At 33.5% G+C, this 25,000-nt stretch overlaps 1 protein-coding gene and 1 long non-coding RNA gene across 4 annotated transcripts; both read left to right on the top strand.

Annotated features, from left to right (window-relative positions):
• The first annotated feature begins 3,496 nt into the window (after nucleotides 1–3,496).
• LOC136233359 (uncharacterized) lies at nucleotides 3,497–7,565 on the top strand. Its single transcript, XR_010690797.1, has 6 exons — nucleotides 3,497–3,801; nucleotides 5,615–5,863; nucleotides 6,325–6,471; nucleotides 6,582–6,719; nucleotides 6,859–6,966; nucleotides 7,353–7,565. It is a non-coding gene; the product is annotated as an uncharacterized lncRNA (long non-coding RNA).
• Nucleotides 7,566–11,157: 3,592 nt separating this feature from the next.
• LOC136232791 (uncharacterized protein At5g08430-like) lies at nucleotides 11,158–22,329 on the top strand. Of its 3 annotated transcripts, XM_066022206.1 has the most exons (12): nucleotides 11,158–11,706; nucleotides 11,794–11,840; nucleotides 12,659–13,427; nucleotides 14,585–14,688; nucleotides 15,401–15,460; nucleotides 17,711–17,761; nucleotides 18,005–18,075; nucleotides 18,739–19,001; nucleotides 19,895–19,963; nucleotides 20,253–20,321; nucleotides 20,950–21,015; nucleotides 21,670–22,329. In XM_066022206.1, exons 3-12 carry the CDS (start codon nucleotides 12,782–12,784, stop codon nucleotides 22,053–22,055), a joined length of 1,785 nt encoding a protein of 594 aa, XP_065878278.1. In that variant the 5' UTR covers nucleotides 11,158–11,706; nucleotides 11,794–11,840; nucleotides 12,659–12,781; the 3' UTR covers nucleotides 22,056–22,329. The 3 variants fall into 3 exon arrangements, with proteins under 3 accessions (XP_065878278.1, XP_065878277.1, XP_065878279.1); XM_066022205.1 differs by lacking the exon at nucleotides 11,794–11,840; XM_066022207.1 differs by lacking the exons at nucleotides 11,794–11,840; nucleotides 20,950–21,015.
• Nucleotides 22,330–25,000: the final 2,671 nt, after the last annotated feature.

Raw genomic sequence — 25,000 nt, 5'->3', positions numbered from 1 at the left:
CTTTCTCTTAATGAATAAGGTTGTATCAGCTTTACCCCTGACGTAATTTCTAGTCAGCAGGAAACTGGTCAGCCTCTCATACCAAGCACGTGGTGCTTGCTTGAGGCCGTACAGAGCCTTTTTGAGTTTATAAACGTGGTTAGGGAATTTATGATCCTCAAAACCTGGAGGTTGATTAACATAAACCTCCTCGTTTATAACTCCATTAAGAAATGCACTTTTGACATCCATTTAGAATAATTTAAAGTTCATGTAAGATGCATATGCACATAGAATCCTAATTGCCTCTAGCCTTGCCACTAGGGCAACGGTCTCACCGTAGTCAATACCTTCTTGCTGACTGTAGCCCTGAGCTACAAGCCTTGCTTTGTTCCTGACTACATTTCCTTGTTCATCCATCTTGTTCCTGAAGACCCATCTTGTTCCAATGGTCTTTTGACTCTTTGGATGAGGCACTAGCTCCCATACATCGTTTCTTCTGAATTGATCGAGCTCCTCTTGCATTGCGTTCATCCAGAATTCATCGTACTCAGCTTCAGCGAAATTCTTCGGTTCTTGAACTGAGACGAAAGCAACATTGCTGAGGTACTTCCTGAGTTGATTCCTCGTCATCAGGGTATTCCCAGCAGAATCAAGGATTGCACTTTCTGAGTGCCCTCTTGGGATCCTTATCTCTTTAGGTAGATTCATGTCTTGTGCTGTCTGTGTTTCAACAATCTCTGCAGAAGTAGATGGGTCAGTAAAAGTAATCTTAGGTTCACTCTTACTCTTGGTCAGCCTTTTCGTGAATGACTCAGTAGCTGGATCTTGGTCAGCGGTTACTGAGTGTGGATCATCTTCGGTCAGCGGCTGGTATCTACCTGCAGGGTTAGTTTCGTCGAACTCTACATGTACTGACTCTTCTAAAACTTGAGTTCGCTTATTAAAAACTCTGTATGCTTTGCTGTTTGTTGAGTAGCCCAAAAAGATAGCCTCATCAGCTTTTGAATCAAACTTTGCTAAGCTATCTTTGGTATTTAAAATAAAACATCTACAGCCAAAGGCACGAAAGTATCCAATATTGGGCTTTCGTCCTTTCCAAAGTTCATTGGGGGTTTTCTTTAATATAGGTCTAACTAGAGCCCTATTAAGAATATAGCATGCTGTGTTCACAGCCTCTCCCCAAAAATACTTTGGAAGCCTATGCTCATCCAGCATTGTCCTGGCTATTTCAACCAGAGTTCTGTTCTTCTTTTCTACAACCCCATTTTGATGAGGTGTTCTAGGAGCAGAAAAATTGTGGTCAATGCCGCTGGCTTCACAGAATTCAACAAACTTTTGGTTTTTGAATTCTCCACCATTATCACTACGGATGTGAGCTAATTTTAGGTCTTTTTCATTTTCAATTTTTCTAACCAAATTTGAAAATGTCTCAAAGGTTTCATCCTTGCTGGTCAGCAAGATGACCCACGTATACCGAGAGAAGTCATCTACAATGACCAAGGAAAATCGTCTTCCACCCAGACTCAGCGGCTGGACTGGACCGAAGAGATCCAAGTGTAGTAACTCTAACGGGCGACGACCTAGCAACCCTTGCACATTTATCACTACACCCGGGTCTAGGAAGTGCAGCGCGTCGCTGAGTAGGGAACGCCCCAACGATATTTATAGTATGGTTTATGTCACAAGATGTGGCTAAGTTTTACGCTGGCCGCCACAAACCTACCGCAACCCTCCTCCTTTGTCCGGGCTTGGGACCGGCTGTAAAGGCCACCAAGTGACTGAAAACTATGAATCGTATATTATAACTGTGAAAAGTGTAAATCAGAATACAACCGAATCTAGCATATAGGAAGAGTACAAACTAGTTAACAAGGTAAAAGGGAAGAAGAATCAACCCTTAGAATTAGCTAACCAAACTCAAGACCGTCGCTTCGAATTTGGAGTTGGAAATCTCGAGCTTGGGGAACGAGGATAAAATGTAACTTCATCGGGGGAATGAAATAATTACAATAAGCTCTCAAGGTGTAATGTGCTTTATTACATAAAAACTGAATGCCTAATTGGATGCCAATCATCCATATTTATACCAAAATCTGTCTCGGGGTATAATCATAAATACACTTTTTCTTACATTTTTTCACACAAGAAAACACAAAAAAATAAGGTCATACGCCGTGTTGACCAGGTGACATGCCATGTTGACCAAGTTGACTGACTAGGGCCAAATTGGACATTGACCGGGTGAATATTGCATTATTTAGTCTTTTGGAAAATTAGCTCACGCAACGCGCGGGTTAGGTGACACGTCATGTGGGATGTTGAGGTGTTTCTATTTGTTGGGAAGTTGATTTACACAACGTGTTGATCATGTGACATGCCATGTTAACTTCGAGGCCAAAGGGGACAGTTGACTGACAGCTCGCCGAATTCAGCCTTTTTGACCCACATGCCGTGTTGACCAGGTGACAAGTCGTGTGGGGTGTTGTAGGGCTATTCTTTCTTCTTTTCACATGTTGTGTGTTATTTCATTTCCTCGTGCACTTATATGGACTGTAAACCACGATCGTTGAACCTGAATGATAAATAAAACACTACAACAAATCATCACTTGTACCACGAATCATGCCACGAGAATTCAAAATCCGTGGCATATTTTCACTTAGCCACGGGAAATATAAATTCCATTGCAGACTTATGATTACCTCATATATTTATGCCACGGGTAATTTTTTTTCGTGGCAAACATACACTTATGCCACGAATTTTGCCACGATAAATTTTTTTTTGTGGCTAAATCTATCTATGCCACGGAAAAAAGTTACTCGTGGCATAAAATTACTCACGCCACGACTAATTTATTTCGTGGCAAGAAAATTAGTTATATTCGATCTTTTACTTTTTAAGTAATCTTTTATTTTTATGGAAGCTTATTTGAACATAATTAATTCCTAATAGAAAAAAAACTCAGTGGTGGGAAATAAAAATTTAAGTCATTACACTCATTTGGTTTCTAAACTAAAGTTTCAAAATCAATTAAGACTTTAAACAATTAAAATCATCAATTGGATCCTTGAACTAAGCAAAAATCATCAATTAAATCTCTATTAATTCTATCCTAAAATAAAAAATTGCAACATTTAATATAGACTCTAATAATTTCTGTATTAGTTCAAAACGAGTTTGGGGAAAAGAGTCTAAAACTGTTCAACCAAATTATTTTCGATGAGGCCTTAATTGATGGTTTTTGTTTAAAATAGAGACTAAATTGATGATTTTTGGTTAGTTCAAGGACTTGATTGATGATTTTAATAGTTTAAGATCTTGATTGTCTTTGAAGCCTTAGTTTAGGGTGCCAAATGGGTATTATGCCAAAATTTAATTTGCAAAAAATGCTACATTTCGTTTTCTTTTTATAAATTTAAAATATCAGTTTCTAACATATTAGTTTCTTGATTTTTTTTTTCCATATACTTAAAAGGGGCTGGGAGCCTAAAAAAATTGCCGCTCTAAAATTTGACGCTTCAAAAATTGCCGCTCTAAAATTTGACGCTTCAAAAATCGCCTTTTCAAGGTTGATCATCGAACTGCCCCTAACCCACCAGCAAATCGCAGAAGTTCTGTTCTTCTTAGTTCTGTCCATCTTCGCGTTCAGTTTCTATCATTGTTGGGATCGTTGGGGTTGGAAGAACATTGTGTTGGTCTCCTTAGGGCTGATGGCCGAACTACCCTTTTATTTGCTATCCTCTCCGTCGTTGTTGCTTCCACCCGCGCGTTGCTGCTGATTTTCTCTACCATTGGACAGTGCCCTATCCATTACAGGTAAATTACTTTTTATGGAGTACTCTATTGATAATAATTTTTCTTTTGTTGTTTTTACACCAAAATGGATATGTGAAAATTAGTAGTAATATCGTAAAGGGTGAAATTATGGAGAGAGTAATAACTTTAATCTAGGGAGTTTAGACCACTAGTTAAGGTATGGACTGAATTATTACATTTATTTGATTCATCCTCCAATTTTCATATAGATGGTCTAGATATGGGTGCACTAGAAGTTCACGTCTAGTTTCTCAGGAATTTCAATTGTGGCCTTAAGAATGTTGATGTTACCCAACATTTAACTATATCAAATTCCAACTGGTTAATATGCATGTCCTTTTCAAGGAAACTAAATTTGCTAATTAAATAACTTAATCATGCCTTAATTTAACTTCTACAGACTCATATGCTAACAATAGAATGCAGTCTACTTTAAAAAAAAAGAGTTAGAATGCCAATATTGTTAAGGCAAAAAAATGATTGTAAAGTTGTTGCATAATATGATTTTCTTAGCAACTAGCTAGAATATAATCATTTAATAGTGTCTTGTTAGGTCAATCTGATTAATTTGTTCCAAGTTGATTAGGTACTTTTAAAGATGTATTTCTTCAATAAGTCCGTTTTACAATACTATTCAAACTTGAAATTTCTCTAGACTACCGTTTAAACTAAATTAGTACATTAGTGACTAGAAATAAAGCTAAGAAATAAAAGCAGGAGCAATTATGTTAAGGGATAATGTGATAGGTGTGAGTTTTGGTTTATGTTAAGGGATGGTGTGGTTTCTATTTAATTGATTGGTGTGGTTTCTGTTTGCTCAATTTCAAAATCATACTTATGCAAGTCATTTAACATGATCACCACATAACATCATTGTTTGTTATCTACTAAAACATTTGGTCATAGCTTATGCAGCTTTCTGCTTGTTCACAATATATTATGGCTAACCATTATATCATTCAATCACTATCTAATGTGTTCATCACTATCTTTTTCACATATCACTTGTCCTATCTGATATGTATTACATATTCATCTAGGACATTGTTATTCCTTCATCCACGTGGCTGCTTCTCACTATGTTGATATATCAATTTTTTTATTATGAATTGGCATGATCAAACAATTGCTGCACTTTTTCATGTTTTATCTTCATTCACTTTTTTAGGAGTTCCTGATTTCACAACAGAGTTAATTTTGAACTCCTAGACAACTGATTTATTGCTCTGTTCATCAAGAAAATTTAACTTGCTTATGTGTGTAACTTTTCAAAAACAACAACCACATATACACATGGTTTTACTACTCTATTTCGTAATTATCTTTTATAAAATTGCTGCTGCAATTATCAATCCTGCTGAAACTTATTGCTGCAATTCGGATATGATTTACCAACTGTCAGCATATTTTTGTACTTCTAGAAACAGACTAACTAATGTCAGTCCATTACTATTGCAATTGGAAATTTGCTGCTATGCTCTTTAAACGTTAACTTGCCTTATTCTCCAACTGTCAGCATGTTTGAACATATTTAATTTGCTGCTCTCCTCTTTAAATTTCAACTTGCCTTATTCTGCAATTCGTTTATGATGTACCAACTTTCAGCATGTTTGAACATAAATTATTTCTCAGACTATGACTAACAACTCTCAAACCATTGCTGCACTTTTCATGTTTGATCTTCATTCACTTTTGAGCAGTTCCTTATTTCACAAAAGACTTAATTTCAGAGATGATTCTTGATGTATGGTTTGTTTTGCTAGCATATACTGAATGCTTAATCTTTTTGTCTAATCTGATTATTTTGATGCAGGTTTCATTTGACATTGGTAATAACAGAAAGGGAGTGCCATTCTAACTGGTGGAAATGCAGCCAACACTATCAGAAATAGAAACTTATACTACTATCGCTGCCGAGGAGGGAAGTTCGGAATGTACACTTGAAGACATGAACCTGTTCTTATAAAATATGAAAGTGAATTCTGTGTTTCTTCGGGATTCAACTGCGATATCGGATTCTGTGTTACCTTTATTTGTAGGAAGCCTTTCAACAGGTGGATTAGTAAGTCTTCCAATTTAGTTGAGCTTATCTATATCTTCTATAATTTATATTTGATACAAATGTTAAGAAAACTGACTTGTTTCTATTCACTCTTATTGTCCACAATTGTACTGGGAGTTTCAATTCGATTACTACTACGTTTAATTGAGCTGGTATATTATTGAACAAATCAGCTGCTACAGATTAGTTTTAGTTGCTATAGGATTAGTTGCACGAGGATGATATTTTACAAATCAGTGTTAGCTCATTAAGTCGAATCAAATTATTTATGCTCTTATTTTATCCTTTTTTGGATCAGGAAAATATTAAGACAAAGCTTCCCTACTTGTAGTATGAGTCAAAATAATATAGAATTCTCCCTGGAGGAAGTAATGATTCTTTTTTTTAATCAGTGGTCCATTTTGTCTTACATTTTTTTCAAAATCCAATTCTGCTTATTGCTAATATTGTAATTTTGGCAGTTGGAATTCCCAATGTTAGATGGTTCAGTGTTGAAGGGGACTAATATGTTCTCGTGATGGATTTACCTAGAAGTAGTCTTGAATCTATTCAATTTCTGCAGTAGCAAGCTTTCTCTCAAGACTGTTTTTATGATTTCAAACAACATGGTATGATTTCTTTTTTTTTCTTCATATGACATTAATTCTCTAATACGGTTTGATTTTATTGGATTTCAAAGAGTTTGTGGTGGTTATGGAGCTCTAAATGTTCAATCTAGGTCTGTAGTTGCAATTCCATGCCAGTTCTCGTTTGGTTCTCGCGCTCTTCCTCGGTCTCACCTCAGGATTCTGGTTCTTGTACTCCACCGGTCTATGTTAGCTCCATGGTTCTTCTCTGGTTCTTACACACTCTCTAGGTACATTTATTGACTAAAAAGCCTAGTTTGCCCCAATTCTGTAATGGAACTAGTAACCCAATTCTGTTTACAGAAATAGTTCCAGATGTCGGAATACATAGTTTGATTTGTACATTTTTTTGTGCATGTAATGTTGCAGGAATTTGACTCCACATATGGTCCAGCATGGCTTTGCATAGTGGAAACAAGCTTTGGTTTTTATGTTACTCATTCAATAGGAGGCTTCTTGTATTTCTCAATTGACAAGGTTTACATCTTACTCTTTAGGACTGCTTTTGAGCCTTTGGATCAATGTTTATCCTTGCATTTCTATGTTATCGTTGTCGTTCATGTTCATGTTGTTTTTTACTTTAAAATTACAAAGTGTACGTAGGATTTTGTTAGTTGAGGAAACAAACTCTGTAGTTAAGGTAGCTGACTTGTAGGATTTTATATGAGTCATTTTTGTTGAGGTAGCTAACCTTTTAATTTATTTGGAATTAAAATATACTCTAATCTAGTGTAATATCTGTGGTTAAATTTAACTAGTCAGCCTGTAAGTGATTTGGTGGCATCTGCAGTTATTGAATTGCGTTCGTAATATTAATATATATATAAATATTGTCTTAACTTTGATTGTTGATTTTGTAACAGTTGGTGAATTAAACCATTTGGTTTCTTCAACTACGAGTGGGGTAACTCCAATCTTTGGAAGCTTGCTGCTAATCTCATTTTTTCTTATGATTTCTTCTATTATTATTTGTATGGTACTGATGGGGAAAAATTTATATTGGATACTTTTGATAGATTTTTTTTCGTGTTGGGATTTTTATTGGATGAATGACAGCTAGAAAGATTCATGTTTAATTAATAAATATTATTTTTGAGAAGATTGGTTAAAATTTGAGTCTTTGTTCACTTTCATATTGATTTTAATGAGCTTCATCCATTCAAAAGATTATATAATAATAATAATAAATTAAAAATAAATTATATTTGCCATGTTGATGCTCGTGGCTAGGAAATCTTTACAACCACAACGAATCTATTTTTGTCACAGTTATTCTTGTGGCTAAACAAAATTTCTAGCTAGAGGTTCTATTTTGCCACGGTTATGCTCGTGGCTAAACAAGATTTCTAGCCATAATTATTTTACTTTTGCCACGGTTTTGCTCATGGCTATGTTGGGTTGATTGCCACGGGTTGCTATTACTTGCCATATGTATTTTATTCTTGCCACGAGTTTATCCGTGGCAAAATGATGTGATTAGCCACGGACGTTCCCGTGGCATAAGAACTCATTTATGCCACAACCATTATTTTTCCGTGGCAACTAGTTAGCCACGATCACTTGTGCCACAGAAGAATTTCTGTGGCTATGTAGTGTAGCCACGGAAATTTTAAACTTGTGCCACGATTTTAACCATGGCACAAGTGCCCATTTGTTGTAGTGAAAGGAATTTAAAAGCGACCAAATCAAGTAATAGTGCATATTTTATTATTTTTGTCATTTTATTAGAATATTCGCAAAATTAAACAATAAGCATAATAATTAGCTCAAGAATAAATTGTAAATTACTCTAAAAGATAGGGATAAAACGTCCATACCACATATTCCAAACTCAAAGCAAGCTTCAAAATATGGCAAGTTCCATTGGTGTTCACCTCATAAACACGGTCGAACTAAAGCCTTTCTTTCCATTGATGTTCATCTCATCAACATGACCGAGTGATGCATCCTTAGAATTCTGATTCTAATAGCTCTAAAGAACGCATACATACTATAATTTGTTCATATCCTAAACTTTTAAACTGAGTTCAAAATAGTTGATACCTATATGGAGAACCAAATATAGCTTCACAAATCATAAAATACGAACTAAAATCATAAAATGCAACCCATTTTGGTTCTCATTTTATGATTTTGGTTTGCATTTTATGAAATGAGAAATGCGAACCAAAAAATAAGAACCAAATATAGTCTTGCAAATTATAAAATGTGAACAAAAATCATAAAATGCAAAATATTTTGGTTCTCATTTTATAATTTTGGTTCGTAATTTATGATTTGTGAAACTATATCACATACATTACAATTTATGTTCGCGTTTGGTGATTTGTGAAATAAAATGATAATTTGCGAAGTATTAATAGTTCGCCTTTTTTGTTGAGATTACATGAAAATCGAGTTTCAATTCTATTAGTTTATGTTTTCTTCGTTGTGCTTTGTTACTTTTGAATTTGCATCGAAGAGATTTCTAATGAATACTGCAAAAATTACAATATGGTCATTTTTTAATGTTGTTTGCTTTTCTTCAGTTTAAATTGCTTACTAGATTGTTTCGATAATCTTTGTGGTTAAATTATAGGGGAAAGTACAAAAATAAACCCTGCAGTTTGAGCCATTTTCAAACATAAGCTATATGGTTTAAAAGTTTATAAACTGGCACCTTGTGGTTCATTCCGTTAGCAAATGCAGTCCAAACTGACTAACAGTGTTTAAAAAAAGTCAAAAATCAAATGGTAAAGAATTATTTTGATCTTTATATTTATTTATTTTATAAATTAACTCCCCTATTGTCTACTCATCACAAACAACCCCAAAACAAAAATAAAATATCAAATTCACCATCTCATCTTTCCCCCACATCTCTCTTTAATTTATTTTCATTCTCTCTAAATACACTCACTCTCTTTATTTTTCCTATCTAAAATGACATCTATAATTTATTTGTTCATCAATCTTCACCAATTCATAATCATGATTCGTATTATCTTTGTAGAAAACTTCCCATTTCTATGATATAACCGTCTTCATCATCAATATCTTCTCTTTAACCATGTGATCAACATTCTTCTTCTTTTCATTTTCATCACCAAGATCACTACCTTTTATTTCAGAAACACCATTGTTAAGCATACGTTCAAGGTTCCAAATTTCGTCCTCTAGGATTTTTTGGAGCTGAGGAATTTCCATTGCATTAAACACCCCGAATTCCTTACAAAATTGGAAGTATTGAGCAAGATCCTCACCTTGAAGCAATGCCTTGTGAGATGTTGAGCAAGTCCGTGTTATTCCGATTGAACAATTTAGGCATATAGCAAAGACCATCTTCGATCTAAATAGGTATAATAGGAGCGAATAAAAGCATTGAAACCCCAAATTATAAGGATTTTATGGTCAATGGGATTTCAGTAGACAATCTAAGAATTTCATGAGTGTAAAATATATTTTCAGAGGTATTTGTAGACAAAGAAAATAGAGAGGGAGAGTGCGTGTGTTTAAAGAGAATAAAAATAAATTAAAGAGATGTGAGAGATCGGGGAGATGGTAAATTTGATATTTTGTTTTTATTTGGAGGTTTGTTTGCGATAAGTAGATAATAAGGAGGTTAATTTATCAAATAAATAAATATAAATATCAAGATATCTCTTACCATTTGACTTTTTTTTTAATACCGTTAGTCATTTTGGACTGACTTTGCTAACGGAATAAACCACAAGATATCAGTTTACAAACTTTAAAACACATAGTTTATGTTTGAAAATGTCGCAAATCACAAAGTTTATTTTTGTACTTTCCCCTAAATTATATGCTAATTTTGCGATAATACTTCAGAAATTACATGTCGAGGAAGAATATAAGGGGTTTGAAGAAGAAGATGAGTTGATTGAAGAAGATGGGGTTTCTGAGGATGTTTTTAGAAAAATGCATTGGAAGAGTCTGGTACATATATCTAAATGAGTCTTAAAAATATAAATGTGCATCTCTATTGCATCAATTTTGTAAACTTCTCTTTATAATTGGTTATAATATCAAGGGATAAGGTGTAAAAATACCTATAACGATTTAAAGACAAAAGCAATTTTCCCTCTAACATCTAAAATGATGCAATTTTACCTCTAAGGTTGGCAGCCAAAAGCAATTTTACTATAACGTTAGCAAGTTTAGTCAATTTTAGATTTTATTATAAAAAACATATATTTTGTTCCTTATTCTACACCAATTGCATATCGGTTCGTTTAAAAAAAAAGAAAAATTCATATTTTCTGTGATTTAATAATAGAATTGAAGATTAATATTTATAAATTCGGTAAAAATTTTTGAAATTTTTTTCTCCAACTCGTACAATAAACAATATATTTTTTAATATTTTTTTATATCTAATCATATGTTTATGATCCGTTACTAATGAGTAATAAAAATGACTCATATATGAAATGTAGATGATAAGATTTATGACCGAGAAGATAGTTTGATGAATTATTTCTTAAATTGACCAAATTTAAATATTAAGAGTAAAATTGGGTAAAATTATATTATTCTGGATGTTAGGGAGAAATTACTTATCACTGTAAAACTAAAGGCATTTTTAGACCTTATCTCTAAAATCAATAAATGGAAACTCTTGACTTTTAGGTTAACAGATGCAAATTGAATTCTTTAATAGGTTTTGAATTTAAAAAAAAAAAATCAGAAGATTAGAAAATTAAGAATCAAGCCTTGGTTTTTAGCCTTTTCCAAGCGACGTTACAAACCCCAACCAGAGATTTTGTATTTTACCTCCCTGTAATTATTCATCCCCTCTTTCTGTTGTTGCGCCATTCTTTTCACTTGCTATGTCCTTACTCCACCTATTCCATCAATTTTAATCCGTCTCCGGTCTCCGCCGTTGGCAGTGGCAGTGCCGGTGGCCTACTGTGCATGTTTCTGAGTTCCTCCACCGCTTTAGACGCGCCGCCGATTATTGGATAGCGCTTTATCAAGGTCTTTCCCTTCTTTGTTTCCGCCATTGGCAGTGGCAGTCCCGGTGGCCTACTGTGCATGTTTCTGAGCTCCTCCACCGCTTTAGACGCGCCGCCGATTATTGGATAGCGCTTTATCAAGGTCATTCCCTTCTTTGTCTCCGCCAGTGGCAGTGGCAGTCCCCGTGGCCTACTGTGCATGTTTCTGAGCTCCTCCACCGCTTTAGACGCGCCGCCGATTTTTGGATATCACTTTATCAAGGTAATTCCCTTCTTTGTTCGCAGTAAGAACATAGTTAGCATTTTTGTTATTTTCCCCTAATTTTTTTTGTTGTTGTTTTTGTCTTAGCTGTTACTCTCTAAGCCCCTTGTTTGGTTGGGAGGGAGTTAATGGAGGTAAATAAAGGCCCTGTTTGTTAGGAGTTGTTTTTGGAGTCGATGGTAGTAACTGGGATTTCATTAATTTGGAGTTAACGTTAACCTCCACTCTAACCTTCCAATTTGGAGTTAATGGTAGTAACTGGAATTTCATTAATTTTTCTTTCTTATGTAGAGTAAATTTAACTTTGCCAAATGAAGTTAAAATTTTAACCTTATTTATATTCTATGAACTCCCAAACAAGTTTAATTTTTAGCTTTCATTTCCTCTCTTCACCTTCCTTTCCATTACCTCCTTCTTTTAACTATGTTAACCTCCAAACTCTCAAACAAAAAACAAAGGCCGACAAGGTTTTGTGTAAGTGCTTGATTATTATTGATATGTGAAACTGATATATACAGTGAACAAGTCACATTACAGTGAAACTCTATTCCTATATAATAGGTAACTAAGTATTTTGAATATACATATAAGTGAGGAATAATATAATATCTAATATTACTGATAGCAATTTCAATTTTGGCTGTTGTTCGCTGTTTGAAATTAATTGCATTAGTGTTAATGGATATCTCCTTGCCTTTATTCTTTATTTGTTGCTAGTTTTTTGAGCCATGTATGCTTTTGCGGGATGTTCTCGTACTTAATGTTTATTTTTCTCTAAGAGGTATTCATCTCTATGGCGTAACTGATATGTTACTCTCTATAAGCTTCTATGTACTTAAGGAGTACTTTAGAATTTAGTTCTGCATTTATCAGTAAATGACTTCTCTCAGCTTGAATTTATTTGCTTGTTGATTGTATTGCTGTTAGCCTTAAAAAAGCTCTCTTCATGCAGGGTGCGTGTTTTAGTACTATCAGCGGACAAAGTGGAGTGGTCTGGGCTGAAGTTCACTATATTTTACTGTAACAAAGTCAAGGGTCATTTTATTTGAGTTGCTACTTGTACTATTTTCATTAAATGGACGACAGTGAGCAAATTGTTTGGGTGGAAGAACACACAGGGCAACCACCTGTTCATGTAGGTGTGAAAAGAAAGGCAAAAACAAAGAAAATGCAGTATGTTGGGTGGGGTTCTAGACCACTAATTGAGTTTCTTGAACAAGTTGGTATAGATACAAGTAAACAGATTTCTCAATATGATGTTGCTGACATTGTGAATAAATATGTCAATGATCAGAAGCTTCTTCACCCAGACAGAAAAAAGAGAATTCTTTGTGATGAGTGGCTTCTTTCTCTTTTTGGAAGGAAAAATATTGCCCGAAACAAAATCTATGACATGCTAGACGCTCATTTTGTAGCAAATCAAGTGGATTCAGATGATGATTTTCTTTTTAGTTCTGACGAAGATGGTGCATGTGAAAGTCAGAAGAAGTTTACTTTGAAAAGAAAGCCTAGTGAGAAGGTGTTGAAAGCTCCAAAAAGTGAATTTGCCGCCATTATTCCTGATAACATTAAACTCATCTATTTGAAAAAGAGTTTAGTTCAGGAGCTTGTCCACGATTCAGAAACATCTGAAGACAAGTTGGTAGGAAGTATTGTAAGAGTCAAATCTGACCCTTATGACTACCTACAAAAAAACTCTCACATGCTTGTGCAAGTTCTAGGTATTTACCTGTTAGCTGTTTCCTATTTATAAATATGCATTAAGAAAGTGTCATTTTCTTTGGTACTAGTGGTTTCCACATCCGAACATGAACTATAATCACTTCTTTATATTATTGTTTTTCGTGGATTGATACTTCCAATGTAGCAAAAAACATGTTTCAGTTTTAAAGTAGACCGATTTTGAAATTTCATACTTCTCATTCCGAGTATCATTTTATTATGGGGAAGTACAATGAGAATCGCATTCACCACAGACTTCAAGGGAGATAATGGCTGCCTCTATCTCTTGAATGTCTTTTTTGTCTTTTTTTTTTTTTTTTACTTTACAATTTGAAGTTGAAATTGTTAAGCATGTTTCTTGATATCTGCTTTCTGCTATTGGTGAAACTTCATGGAGGTTCATAAATCATGGTACAACCAATTCTATGGAAAGAAAATCTAGGTTGTGGTCTTTATATTGGCTCTTATCAAGTCATGTATCTTTGTAGTGTTTGAAAGTCTTCTTGTTTGAGCATTTTCATGTCAACAAGTAGTTGTTTTTGGCTTTGAATCTTTAAATTTTGACCAATTTTACTCATGTAAATCCGTTGTTTCAAATGGGTTTGATTTTTCTCTTGTTTGGAGTTTCTTTTACTCGTGGTAACTACTATGTCCTTTCTTTTTGCTTTCGCTGTGCACCTGCATGTTAGCTGAACCAATCTTATTGCTGTCTTTTGCTTGTAGCTTGAAAGAAGAAATTATAATATATTGTGTTTTCTACGCACGTTGATTGCATAGAACTTTTATATTGAGCTAATTTTGTGTTGACATACTTTGCAGAATATCGTTTTATATGATACCTGACTTTTTATTTATTTCTTCTTATTCTCTTTTTAATTTTTGAACCTTTGTTTTTTCTGTGCGGAAATGGGAAGTGAGGAGAGGGTGTTAGTCATATTGTTTATCCGTTTCTTTTTTTTTATTATATAATTTTCCAGTGTCTTGCTAATCCTATTTTACCACTGTTTTGCTAATTTTATTGTTCGTTCATGTTTATTGTTTGCTGATGATAATGCTTTTCATTGAATGAAACACTGTTTTTTTGTATAAGTGAGGCTAAATAATTGGACTTTTCCAGAGATTGAAAAGCGAGGAAATTGTTTTTCTTCTTCTTCAGGTTTAAAGAAGATCACTGGGTCCGATACAGAAATTGTTCTTCGAGTTTCAAATATTATGAAAGATGTCCATATCTCCATCCTTTCAGAGGATAACTTCTCTGAGGTAATGAGTGGATTTTTGCTATTTTTTATTTTTATTTTTTTAATATGGTTGCACATAGTTTTTTGTGCTTTTATTATGCAAAGCTGTATTGAACTATCAGGTCTGGTTTTTACCTTTTCTTTTTTGTTATCAAGTATTGCTCCGGTTATTTAGCAACCGTTGAACTTACGAACTAATAAACACCTAGCGGTCCTTAAAGATCATCTAATGATGGAATCAATGTTTTATCTTCTTAATCAGCTGATGCTAGTATTATATCAACAATATTACATGCCATCCGTTACATGCAAGAATAATGGAGAGCCTTGGAGATCCTGAGCTTGTTCTCGCATGCAATGATTGTTTCCACACCATTCTAGTTTCTGTTTTTGGACTTCCCCATTCGCGAAGCAATGTCTCAATACTAAATTCTCAATGCCAAATATATTCTCTATCCAGAATACCAAACTTCTCACTAAAATTTATGAAAAACATGCACACACAGTTGATACCTTTTATTCTCACTTTCTTTTAATCTGATTATTTTGATACCGCATGGTCTAATTTCAGTGTTAGGCTTAGTTATTTAGAGCAGCTGCTTCTTCATAACGGATAACAGTTTTGTATTTTCATTTGCTGTTGCAATTCAGATTGACATGTATTTGTACAAATTCAGGTTTCTGTGCATGTAATGATTTCATGGCTTTCTTTGGCATTGTTCTGTTGGTTGCAGGAGGAGTGCAATGATTTGCATCAGAGAATGAGAAATGATTTACTTAAAAAGCTGACAGTTGTAAGTTTCTTCTGGTCTTGCCTAATGTTTTCATTATATCCATCCAGTTTGTGTTGGTGACATCTTTGTGTCAAAGAATGTTGATGTATGGTCATATCTTGTCCTATATTTCCTAAATATGAAAAAGCTCATGTCTGGGAAGAGAAAGGTCTATAAACTATAGGAGGATCTTATTTATTGTGTACTATAGGTTTATCCTCCTGAAATTGCTGCCACTTTGAGATTGGATGCTTGACCTCTAGGTTTATGTCTTTAAGTTCTTTTGAATGCCTGCTGCCCATCTTTAGTATGTGCTTCACTTGGTTAGGGACTTTGTTTACCAGAGGTGAGGTGATTCTTGAAGGACCAAATTTGCTATCATCGTGATCTGATGCCAAGTTTAGACGCTTATATTCTTCTGTGGTTGTCAATCTGGGCATTTGATATTTTTTTTAATCAGGATCCTTCTAGTGCATTATTATTTTGGAAATGTTTGCACGGTATCCTTTTGGGAGAAGACTTTTTGGAAATAAAGCTCACACTCATTTGGTTTAACTCTAATCTCTAACCTTGTCCTTTTAACTCTGTCATGGAACCAATTGAACTAAAAGCTCAAGCTGGTAGTTAAAGGTCCACTTCATATTAATATCTGACACACCCCCACACGCGAATATCCATTGGGCTTGAAGCGTGCACAACACAGGCCCGATGCTTACCATCCTGTGACCTGCTGGTGAGAAAGCGATGTGATTCTTTCTTTCTGCCTCCCTATCTCTTAACAATATTCCGCTCAACTTGATTTGCTATCGACTGAAAGGAGAGGGGCGAAGCGTGGTAGGTTTAACTTAGAGGGGGAAAGAATCGACGAATAGTCAAAGAAGAAACAATTCTTTCTTTCCGAACTACCATAAGGTTAGTAATACTTGGTATAAAATAAAAAAGTGGTAATAGATAACTCATCTTCATGTCTGCCTGCGACCTTGACTACTCCACCACTCATAGAACTAAAAAGTTCCCTACTAAGGCCAACGCTTAGAGAAACTAACTGTGGATTGACCTAAACACAACTCACTTGCACGAGGAAGAAGAAGGAGGTTCACACACAGCGGGACTTGATGTACTGCTGCAGCCCTTGACCAAAGAGTTAACGAGAATCAAATACTAACTGCGGACATACTCACTTTAGTCCTAGCACTAACAGGGGAGACTACTTCCCTATTATAATGAAGTTAAAGGGAAGCGCATGAATTCTTGGAAAAGAGAGGGAGCAAGCCTATATATATAAAATGTAATAAAGTGAATTCAATGAATAGCTAGAGTCAACTGTACGACAGATAGCGCTGCCTACATGCGAATTAGCTTCTGAGGTCGAGCAGTCTCAATTTCACTACAGGATTTGTGAATGAATGCTGGGCTGGGCCACCTCGAATGAGGTTGCCAGGAATCGAGCCCTTGACCACTTGATCAAAGAGGCTCCGATACCATGTCATGGAACCAATTGAACTAAAAGCTCAAGCTAGTATTTAAAGGTCTACTTCATATTAATATCCGACAAACCCCAAGAAAAACCTCTAAAGTATTTTGGCAAATTTTTTCTAGTTTTCCTTTAGGCCTGAAAAGACAATTTGAAATGTCCAACATCATCATACTGTAAAAATCCAGAATGCTTAATATAAATAGTAGACCAATTTGGAGAATTAACTTTACAAGGCTTCCTTTTCGCAACAGTTTATTAGTTTAAGGTTTTAAATACTGCTGCTGACCATGCAAAAAAAAAAGGCTTATCCTTAGAAGCACTTTTCCTTTCCAAATTCTATCATTTAAGAGAAGTTTCTTTGGTGTAAATTGAATGCATGCAGAAGATTGTATAAAATATTTCAGTAGAATCTAAGCACCAAAATTTTCTAGCAAATTAGATACTTACTAAAGATCAAATAGTGTAAAGCAATGAAGTAATTATATTACCTCAATGTCTTCCTTTTCTTTCTCAGAAATGAAGCCTCTTCCCAATGAATATTGATTTTGAATCCCTTCTCTTTCAGGATCCCCATATTTGAAAACTAAAACAAACAAAATTTCTTGATCATGTACACTTTATTCGAGTTGATGCATTGTAATTTTGATTTTTAGTCTAAGAACATTCTAATTTTTAACACAGTTATTTGTTACTTATATCATTTATAATTTATTCTTTAGTTTTGATAGCTTAAGCTCTTTCTTCTTATGGGCTCTTAATTGATGCTTACTAATAAAGATCTTTAACCTTAATAGGTGGAGCTAGAAAAGAAGGTTGAAGCCTTGCACCAAGATATAACAAATCATGTAGGTGTTTATTTTAAAGAAAACTTAACCGTGTCTTGTTTCTTTATCAACTGATTGAATTTTCGCATTTATGCTTTTTGTAACAACAATATCATGTTAAAATGCTTTTTAATAAATCAAACCAATTACATTTCACATTTATGTTTTTTTATAACCGGATAATGTTAAAATGCTTTTTATGATATCAATTGCATTTTCACATTTATTCATCAATTTATAATTGACGTTATGGAATTTATGCAGTGGTTGGCAAAGGAACTTGCTTTGTTACAAAAACAAATTGATCGAGCAAATGAAAAAGGATGGCGTAGAGAATATCCTTAATGATTTGAATAAAAGATATAACATAAAAAATCATTCCCTTAATTATGGTATCTCTTATACATTTTGTTTCATGATATAGCAAATATTTGCATGTGGTCACAACAAGTACCAAGGGGTTTGTTGTACTATAGGTTAGAAACAATGTATCTAGCAGTGTTCTAGACTTTAGGTAGTTCAGTTTGCAGCTGAATGTGACACTAGTTCATTCATTAATCACGCTGTGGTTGGTAGTACTACTCTCAATAACATTTGTGGAAACTCATATTTGCTATTGTCAATGTGCTGCAACTTACCTGCACATATAACCACCTCATTTGTGAGTTAAGATATCTATTATTGTTCCTGAAAGTCTTTTAAGTATCAAGGAACTGGAATAGGGTGCCAGAGATGCATGATGCTTCATAACTAGAGATTAAGTAATAGTAATATTATCTACGAGTAGTTTTAGCAGTAATTATTCTAGGAAAATAGTCTGTTACAACCTAAGTAAACAGCTAATAACTGCTCATAGGAGCTATGCAATGCTAACTATCCTCTTAGTTTAAAGAACTCAGTCTACTCGAAAATGCAATCTTAGATCTTTGTATCTGATTTCAAATTGTTTGGTCTGCTTTACTAAGTGTTTTTTGGAATCCTTAACATGCTTGATTTACGCTGTCTGGGTACCTTGAGAGAATGCAACTGCTGCAGACTCCAGATGAACAGGCACGCCTTTTGCGTGAGGTTCCAAATGTTATTGCTGAAGAAATAGAAGTTGAAGGTGCTGTGCAGCAATTTCCAGATAGTATAGAAAAGCAAGATCTTGCATCCCCAAAATCAACCCTGAATATCAATGGAGGTTGGAAGATCTCTAAGCAGGGTGTAGCAGGCAAAGAAACTCAATCAGCTTCGGTACCTTTTGCTTTGGATTCTGCAGGTGTGAATTTAGTATAACGTTTCTATTTCTTATGTGCGGCTATCCCTACCCCTTGAAAGATGAAATCTTTTGTTTGTGTCTAAAATGCTCTCAATAATTTTTTTATTTTTTAAAACCAAATGCAATGAGGTATTATATTATGTATGTAGTGAGGCATTTGAATTTGGGACCTAATAGGAACATTTAAAATAATTCTATGGTTAGATTAAATCAACAAGTATTATTTTTCTTTTACAATTAAGACATGTGGCATGGTGATATTTATTTTTACCAAATAAGGGTCCCAAATGAAGTAGGACAACTTGAAACTATTCTCAATTAATTGAAATACTTAACTAAATAAGAAAAAACTATAAAATAAGGAAACTAAATCGATAAAAAATTGTAGTTCTAATTTGACTTGGATGCTCTTGTAACATTACCTTCAGGTGAAAACAATTAGGCTCTAACGAGTAAGCAACAATAGTTCCAAGTGATCAATTAAATAGTAAATCCTAAGTTGACTAATAGCTACTTATAAATAATCTCCAACTTCAAGTTCTGTCCTTGTATGCCTTTTTGTTTCTCTGGTATTTTACGGCTTCTTCTTTCCGTTTGTTTCCCATTATGCATCTTTCTTTCTATGTTTTTCTCTACGATTTTTCAATTTGAAAGTTTGTCTGCTTTCCTTTTGTTTTTGTTTTTGTTAAATTATTAAATTCTACATACTTGTCAACAAAAATATTTTTGTTATTGTCAGAGATAAATATATGATTGGGCCTTAACTATCAGTTCGAGCTTTTAGTTCAATCGGTTCCATGACAAAGTTGTTGCTTCGTATTTCAGTTATCCTTCAATAAGATGACTATTCCTTCATTCTTATTGCTGATTGACATCTCATGGTTTAAATGCAGATTTTCAGCATTCTATTGTTTTAGAAGGAGAACAAAAACAACTAACAGATGTTATCACTGTGAACAAGGGTAAAATAATTCAATTATTTTCTTTAGAAAACAAGTTAATTGGAGATAGTTGTTGATTATAAAGAAATTAAACTGAATTCGTTCTGTTCAAATGCTTTCCCAAACAATGCCTTAATGAATATGCATGTCGTTTTGAATTTAAGGTACCTGCGTCATTTTTGCAGAAAATCCATTGCTGTTATCTGCAAAAGGCCTAGCAGTAAACTAGTTGCTTATTTCAGTTACCCTTCAATAAGATGACAATTCCTTCATTTTTGTACCTGACTGACATCTCATGATTTTAATGCAGATTTTCAGCATTCTCTTTTTTTAGAAGAGGAACATAAACAACCAACAAATATTATCACCGAGAATAAAGGTAAAAGAATTCAACAATTTTCTTTAGGAAACAACTTAATTGGAAATAATTGTAAATTGTGTAGGAATTAAACTGAATTCCTTTCTGTCAAATGCTTTCTTTCCAAAGCAATGCCTTACAAAGTGTTTAGATACCTCATTTTGGGGGTGGAATTCAATTCAATAGAGTTTTCTTTTTTCCCAATTTTCATGTTAGCAAAACAATTGAATTCTCTCATATTTACGAGTAGTTTGTGATGTGAGAACTGGAAACTAGAAAGATGACTGATTTTGTGTTCAATTGAGAGTAGAGTAGTTTGTGAAGGACATATTTGCTAAATTTGTACTTGAATTCTTTAATATTCAAAATGTTTTCCAAATATAAGAAATGATATGGTACATGAATTGAATTGAATTTTAGAAAATTCAATTCTTTTCTTGTATGGAATTTGTTGTTCCAAACAAGGGATGAATGGGTGTGTGTGCCATTTTGAATTTGAGGTACCTGTATTATTTTTGCTGAAAGTCCATTACTTTTAAACGCAGAAGACCTAGCCGTAAACTTGTTGCTTAGTATCTCAGTTACCTTCGAATAAGATGACAATTCCTTCATTCTTATTGCCGACTGATATCTCATAAATTCCATGCAGATCTTCAGCATTCTGTTATTTTAGAAGAACAAAAACAACCAACATATGTGAGCATTGAGAACAAGGGTACTATACAAAGAATTCAATTATTATTTTTTAGAAAATTAGTTTGGAGAGGATAGTAAATTATTTATGAATTCAGCTGAATTCAATTCTTTCTTCCAAACAGTGCCTAAAAGATTATGCGTGTCAGTTCATATTTAAGATACCTATATTATTTTTGCTGAAAATCCATTGCTTTTATCTGCAAAAGGCCTAGCCTTAAACTTGTTGCTTTGTATTTCAGTTATCCTTCAAGAAGATGGCAATTTTTCATTTTTACACTGACATCTCATGAGATTAATACAGATTTTTGGGGTTCTGTTATTTTGTAAGAACAAAAACAACCAGTAGATACTAGCACTGAGAACAAGGATACTATGCAAAGAATTCAACTATTTTCTTTAGAAATAAGTTAATTTGAGAGAATTGTAAATTATATAGGAATTCAACTGAATTAATTTGTGTCAAATGCTTTCTTCCAAACAATGCCTTAATGAATATGCGTCATTTCGAATCTAAGGTACCTGTATTTATTTATTTTTGCTGAAAATCCATTGTTTTCTGCAAAAGACCTAGCCATAAACTTGTTGCTTTGTATTTCAGTTACCCTTCAATAAGATGACAATTACTTCATTCTTATTGCTCACTGACCTCTTTTTTTGTTTTAATAAAATGCAGATTGTCAGCGTTCTGTACTTTTTAATGAACAGAAACAACCGCCAGATGTTAGTGCTGAGAACAAGGGTAGGCATGGTCATAATGTGCAACTGCAACCTAAAAGTGTGATGGATGTGATGGTGATTGATTTAAGTGACGATGAAGATGAAGAGAAATCGGAAGATTCAAGCAGCGATGTGGAGATCCTTGATCATGACCTGGAAAGCTATATATGGAATTATATGGATCCCCAGGGAAATGTACAGGGTCCATTCTGTGTGAGGGCCTTGAAGCGTTGGTACGATGATAACTATTTTCCTCCAGATTTTAAGGTTTGGTTGACAGGAGAGAGTCAAAAAGAAGCTGTAACATTGAGTAGTATGCTTCGAGGGATATTTGGTCATTAAAATATAGTTTCGGGGTCTAATTGTACTCGTTCTACAGTATAGATGACTGATGTAACTTTATAGGAATAAGCTGGGAGGGCCTCAATCGTAAAAACACTTCGGCTTAGGTCGGTGCTGTACATATACATAAGAACTGGGGTCCCTCAAAATTTTCGAGGGGATACTACATTTAGGACCCAAATTGATTTGTAACAAGGTTTTTTTCCCTGTAAACTGTTATATAGTTTTTTCAATAAAGTTCAAGGGAAAACCATATTTTTCCCATCTTCATTTAGTGCTTCAGCTAAAAGTGGAGAAGCTAATAATCAGGGGACAAAAGGTGCCAAAACTGAAGGATATCTGAATCACGTTGTTTAAGGCGACAAAAGAATATTTTTACTGTGGTGTGTGCATGCTTAAGGAACCTTTTGTTTGAGTTCTTTTGCTGGCATGATGAATGGGAGAACAGTGAGCTCCCATCATGTTTGCAAGAAATAAAGGTACAACTGGTTCCTTCTCTGTTTATATTTACTGAATTGAAGTGTTAAAGGTAGTGAGTAGGCAAATCCAGAGAATGTTTTCTATCAATCGATTTCTAATTCATAAATTGCATGCATGCCTGAAATATGTTTCAATTGTTAAGTTTTCGGCTCTATTTTGTTACGTTTATAGCGTTTTGTGCCGTATTTAGAGCTGTCGGGACACTGCTTTCCTGGTGCAGGTTTACCTTATTTTGCTAATGTAATTGAGAAACATAAACTCTTTATTTATAAATTTTCAATGGATTTGGAGGAATTTAATTTAAATCTATTTTTGTCAACTCTATTGATTTGGAAATCAATAGAATTATAGAATTCAAATGCCACCTTTAAAAAATAACATAAATTAAGGAATTCAAGATCATAGGAGAACTCAATTGAATTAATTCCCTTGACATTAATTATTTTATAGCTGGTTTGTTCGCAAGCTAAGAAATGACTGTGTACCTTTTTTATAGGGTAAATTTACATTCATGACCCCTCAAAGTTATTTCTACTTTCATTATGATCACAGAACTTTAAAGCCAAACATTATAATCCCATAACTTTGCACTTTACTAACATATGATCAATTGTACCGTTGACCATGATAACGACTCCAACAACAGGTAATTTTTCGTTGTAGATTGTATGAAAATGATATTTTAAGCAACTTAAATTTTTAAATTTTTAAGTTTTAAAGTCATTTAGGTGTTTTGTAAAGATAGAGAAAATAATTGTTTAGAGAGAAAAAACTGTGAGAATGGCGATTTGGAAAATGACTGTTTAACGAGAAAGTGATTCTAAGCAGCTTTAGTTTTTCGATTTCTCCATTTTGAAGTAGTCATGGGTCATTGTAAATGGTAAAAGGTAGATCGGGCAATTATCGTCTTCAAGTCGTGGGGAAAATTATATCCATAAACACTGAACTTTACCCATTTTAACAGTGTGACCACTGAAATTCAATTCTTAACGGTAGGATCATTTAATTTTACATTTTTTAACATCTATGGTCATTCAACTTTAACTAACTCCTCAAAATTACCGTTAAGAACCTCAAAATGAAATTGTTCAAGAATTAAAGTTGTTCAGAACAATATTAACGATGAAATCACTTTTTTTATTTTTCAAAGTCACATTCTTTTTAGAGCTTTCTCTCTTTAAAGATTCACCATCTTCCTCCTAACTAAACAACATCTAAATGATCTCAAAGCGAAATTTTTCACGAATTAAAGTTCCTTACAATATCATTAACTCTTCGAATTTTTTATTTTGAGACCGTCGACGGTCGTTTTGAAGGAGTAGCTGAAACATCAAAATAAATTTAATGGTTGAACATAGACTATTTATTTAGACAAATGATATATACAATCCTATGGATGTATATAAGCATTTAAGTATCTATATATATTTATTTTTTAATAAAAAAAGAGAATTTTAATTCTAAAATAAACATTTATTTGTATTGAAAATATAATAATATATTATGACAAATGTATTTAAGTATTTAAGCATTAAACTATCAACAAATTTTATGTATTGGAAAATAAAATTAACACTAATACGGATTTGGAGTTTTTATTTACGGCCCTCAGGGCTGTAAATATTAAAACCCTTTTATTTATAGTTAAGTGTTATGGAAGTAAATAACATATCAAAATTCTAATTATATATAATCTAACATAAATGACTTACAAAAGAACAAAATTACACTAAACTACTAAAATACATCTTATAAGATTTCCATAGCAACTTGCGAGACTAATTATTTTGCTATTGCCCATATCTCTTTAACTTTTTCAATTATTTTCTTTACAATTTCTTCTTCTTATACCTATTTCAAAGGTTTCGGTTTATAATTATGGTTGGTTTTGCTTAAAAGGATTATTGTTACTATTTTTGTTTTTCTTTAATCTTTTATCCGATATCATTTTATAATTATTATTTTTTATCTTGTTCAATGTAGAAGAAGATTATAATTATTATTTTTTATCTTGTTCAATGTAGAAGAAGATTACAACGTTGGAGGCAACTTGAAAAATATCAATTTAGACTCATTTGATCCGCTCTTTGCAAACAACGAGAGATAAACTTTTAATTTTAGATATTGATTTGATCATGATAAAATTCGAGTCAACAATGTCATTTATCTATTAATTAGTATTTTACTATATTGATTATCGTTTTAGTATTGTAGTGTTAAACTTGATGTTTTTATATATTATAGACTTATTATTCTAGTATTCTAATTTTATTATGTTAAAAGGTTAAATAAAACTTAAAATATTAGTTTTTATAAGATCTTTTGAACCTCGGTTCAACCCCATTAAATCCCGGTTGAATCCTAAACCCTTTATTTTTATCGGTTCTTTGACCCGTCCAGTTTTAATAACCATGGTTATAAGCAACTTTACCTTTCGATCCTGGTTAGTCTCCAAAAGATAAAAC

This window comes from Euphorbia lathyris, chromosome 6 (assembly GCF_963576675.1).
Source record: "Euphorbia lathyris chromosome 6, ddEupLath1.1, whole genome shotgun sequence".
Taxonomy (NCBI): Eukaryota; Viridiplantae; Streptophyta; class Magnoliopsida; order Malpighiales; family Euphorbiaceae; genus Euphorbia; species Euphorbia lathyris.
Note: the sequence above shows the minus strand (reverse complement) of the source record. Positions and strands in the feature narration are given on the sequence as shown.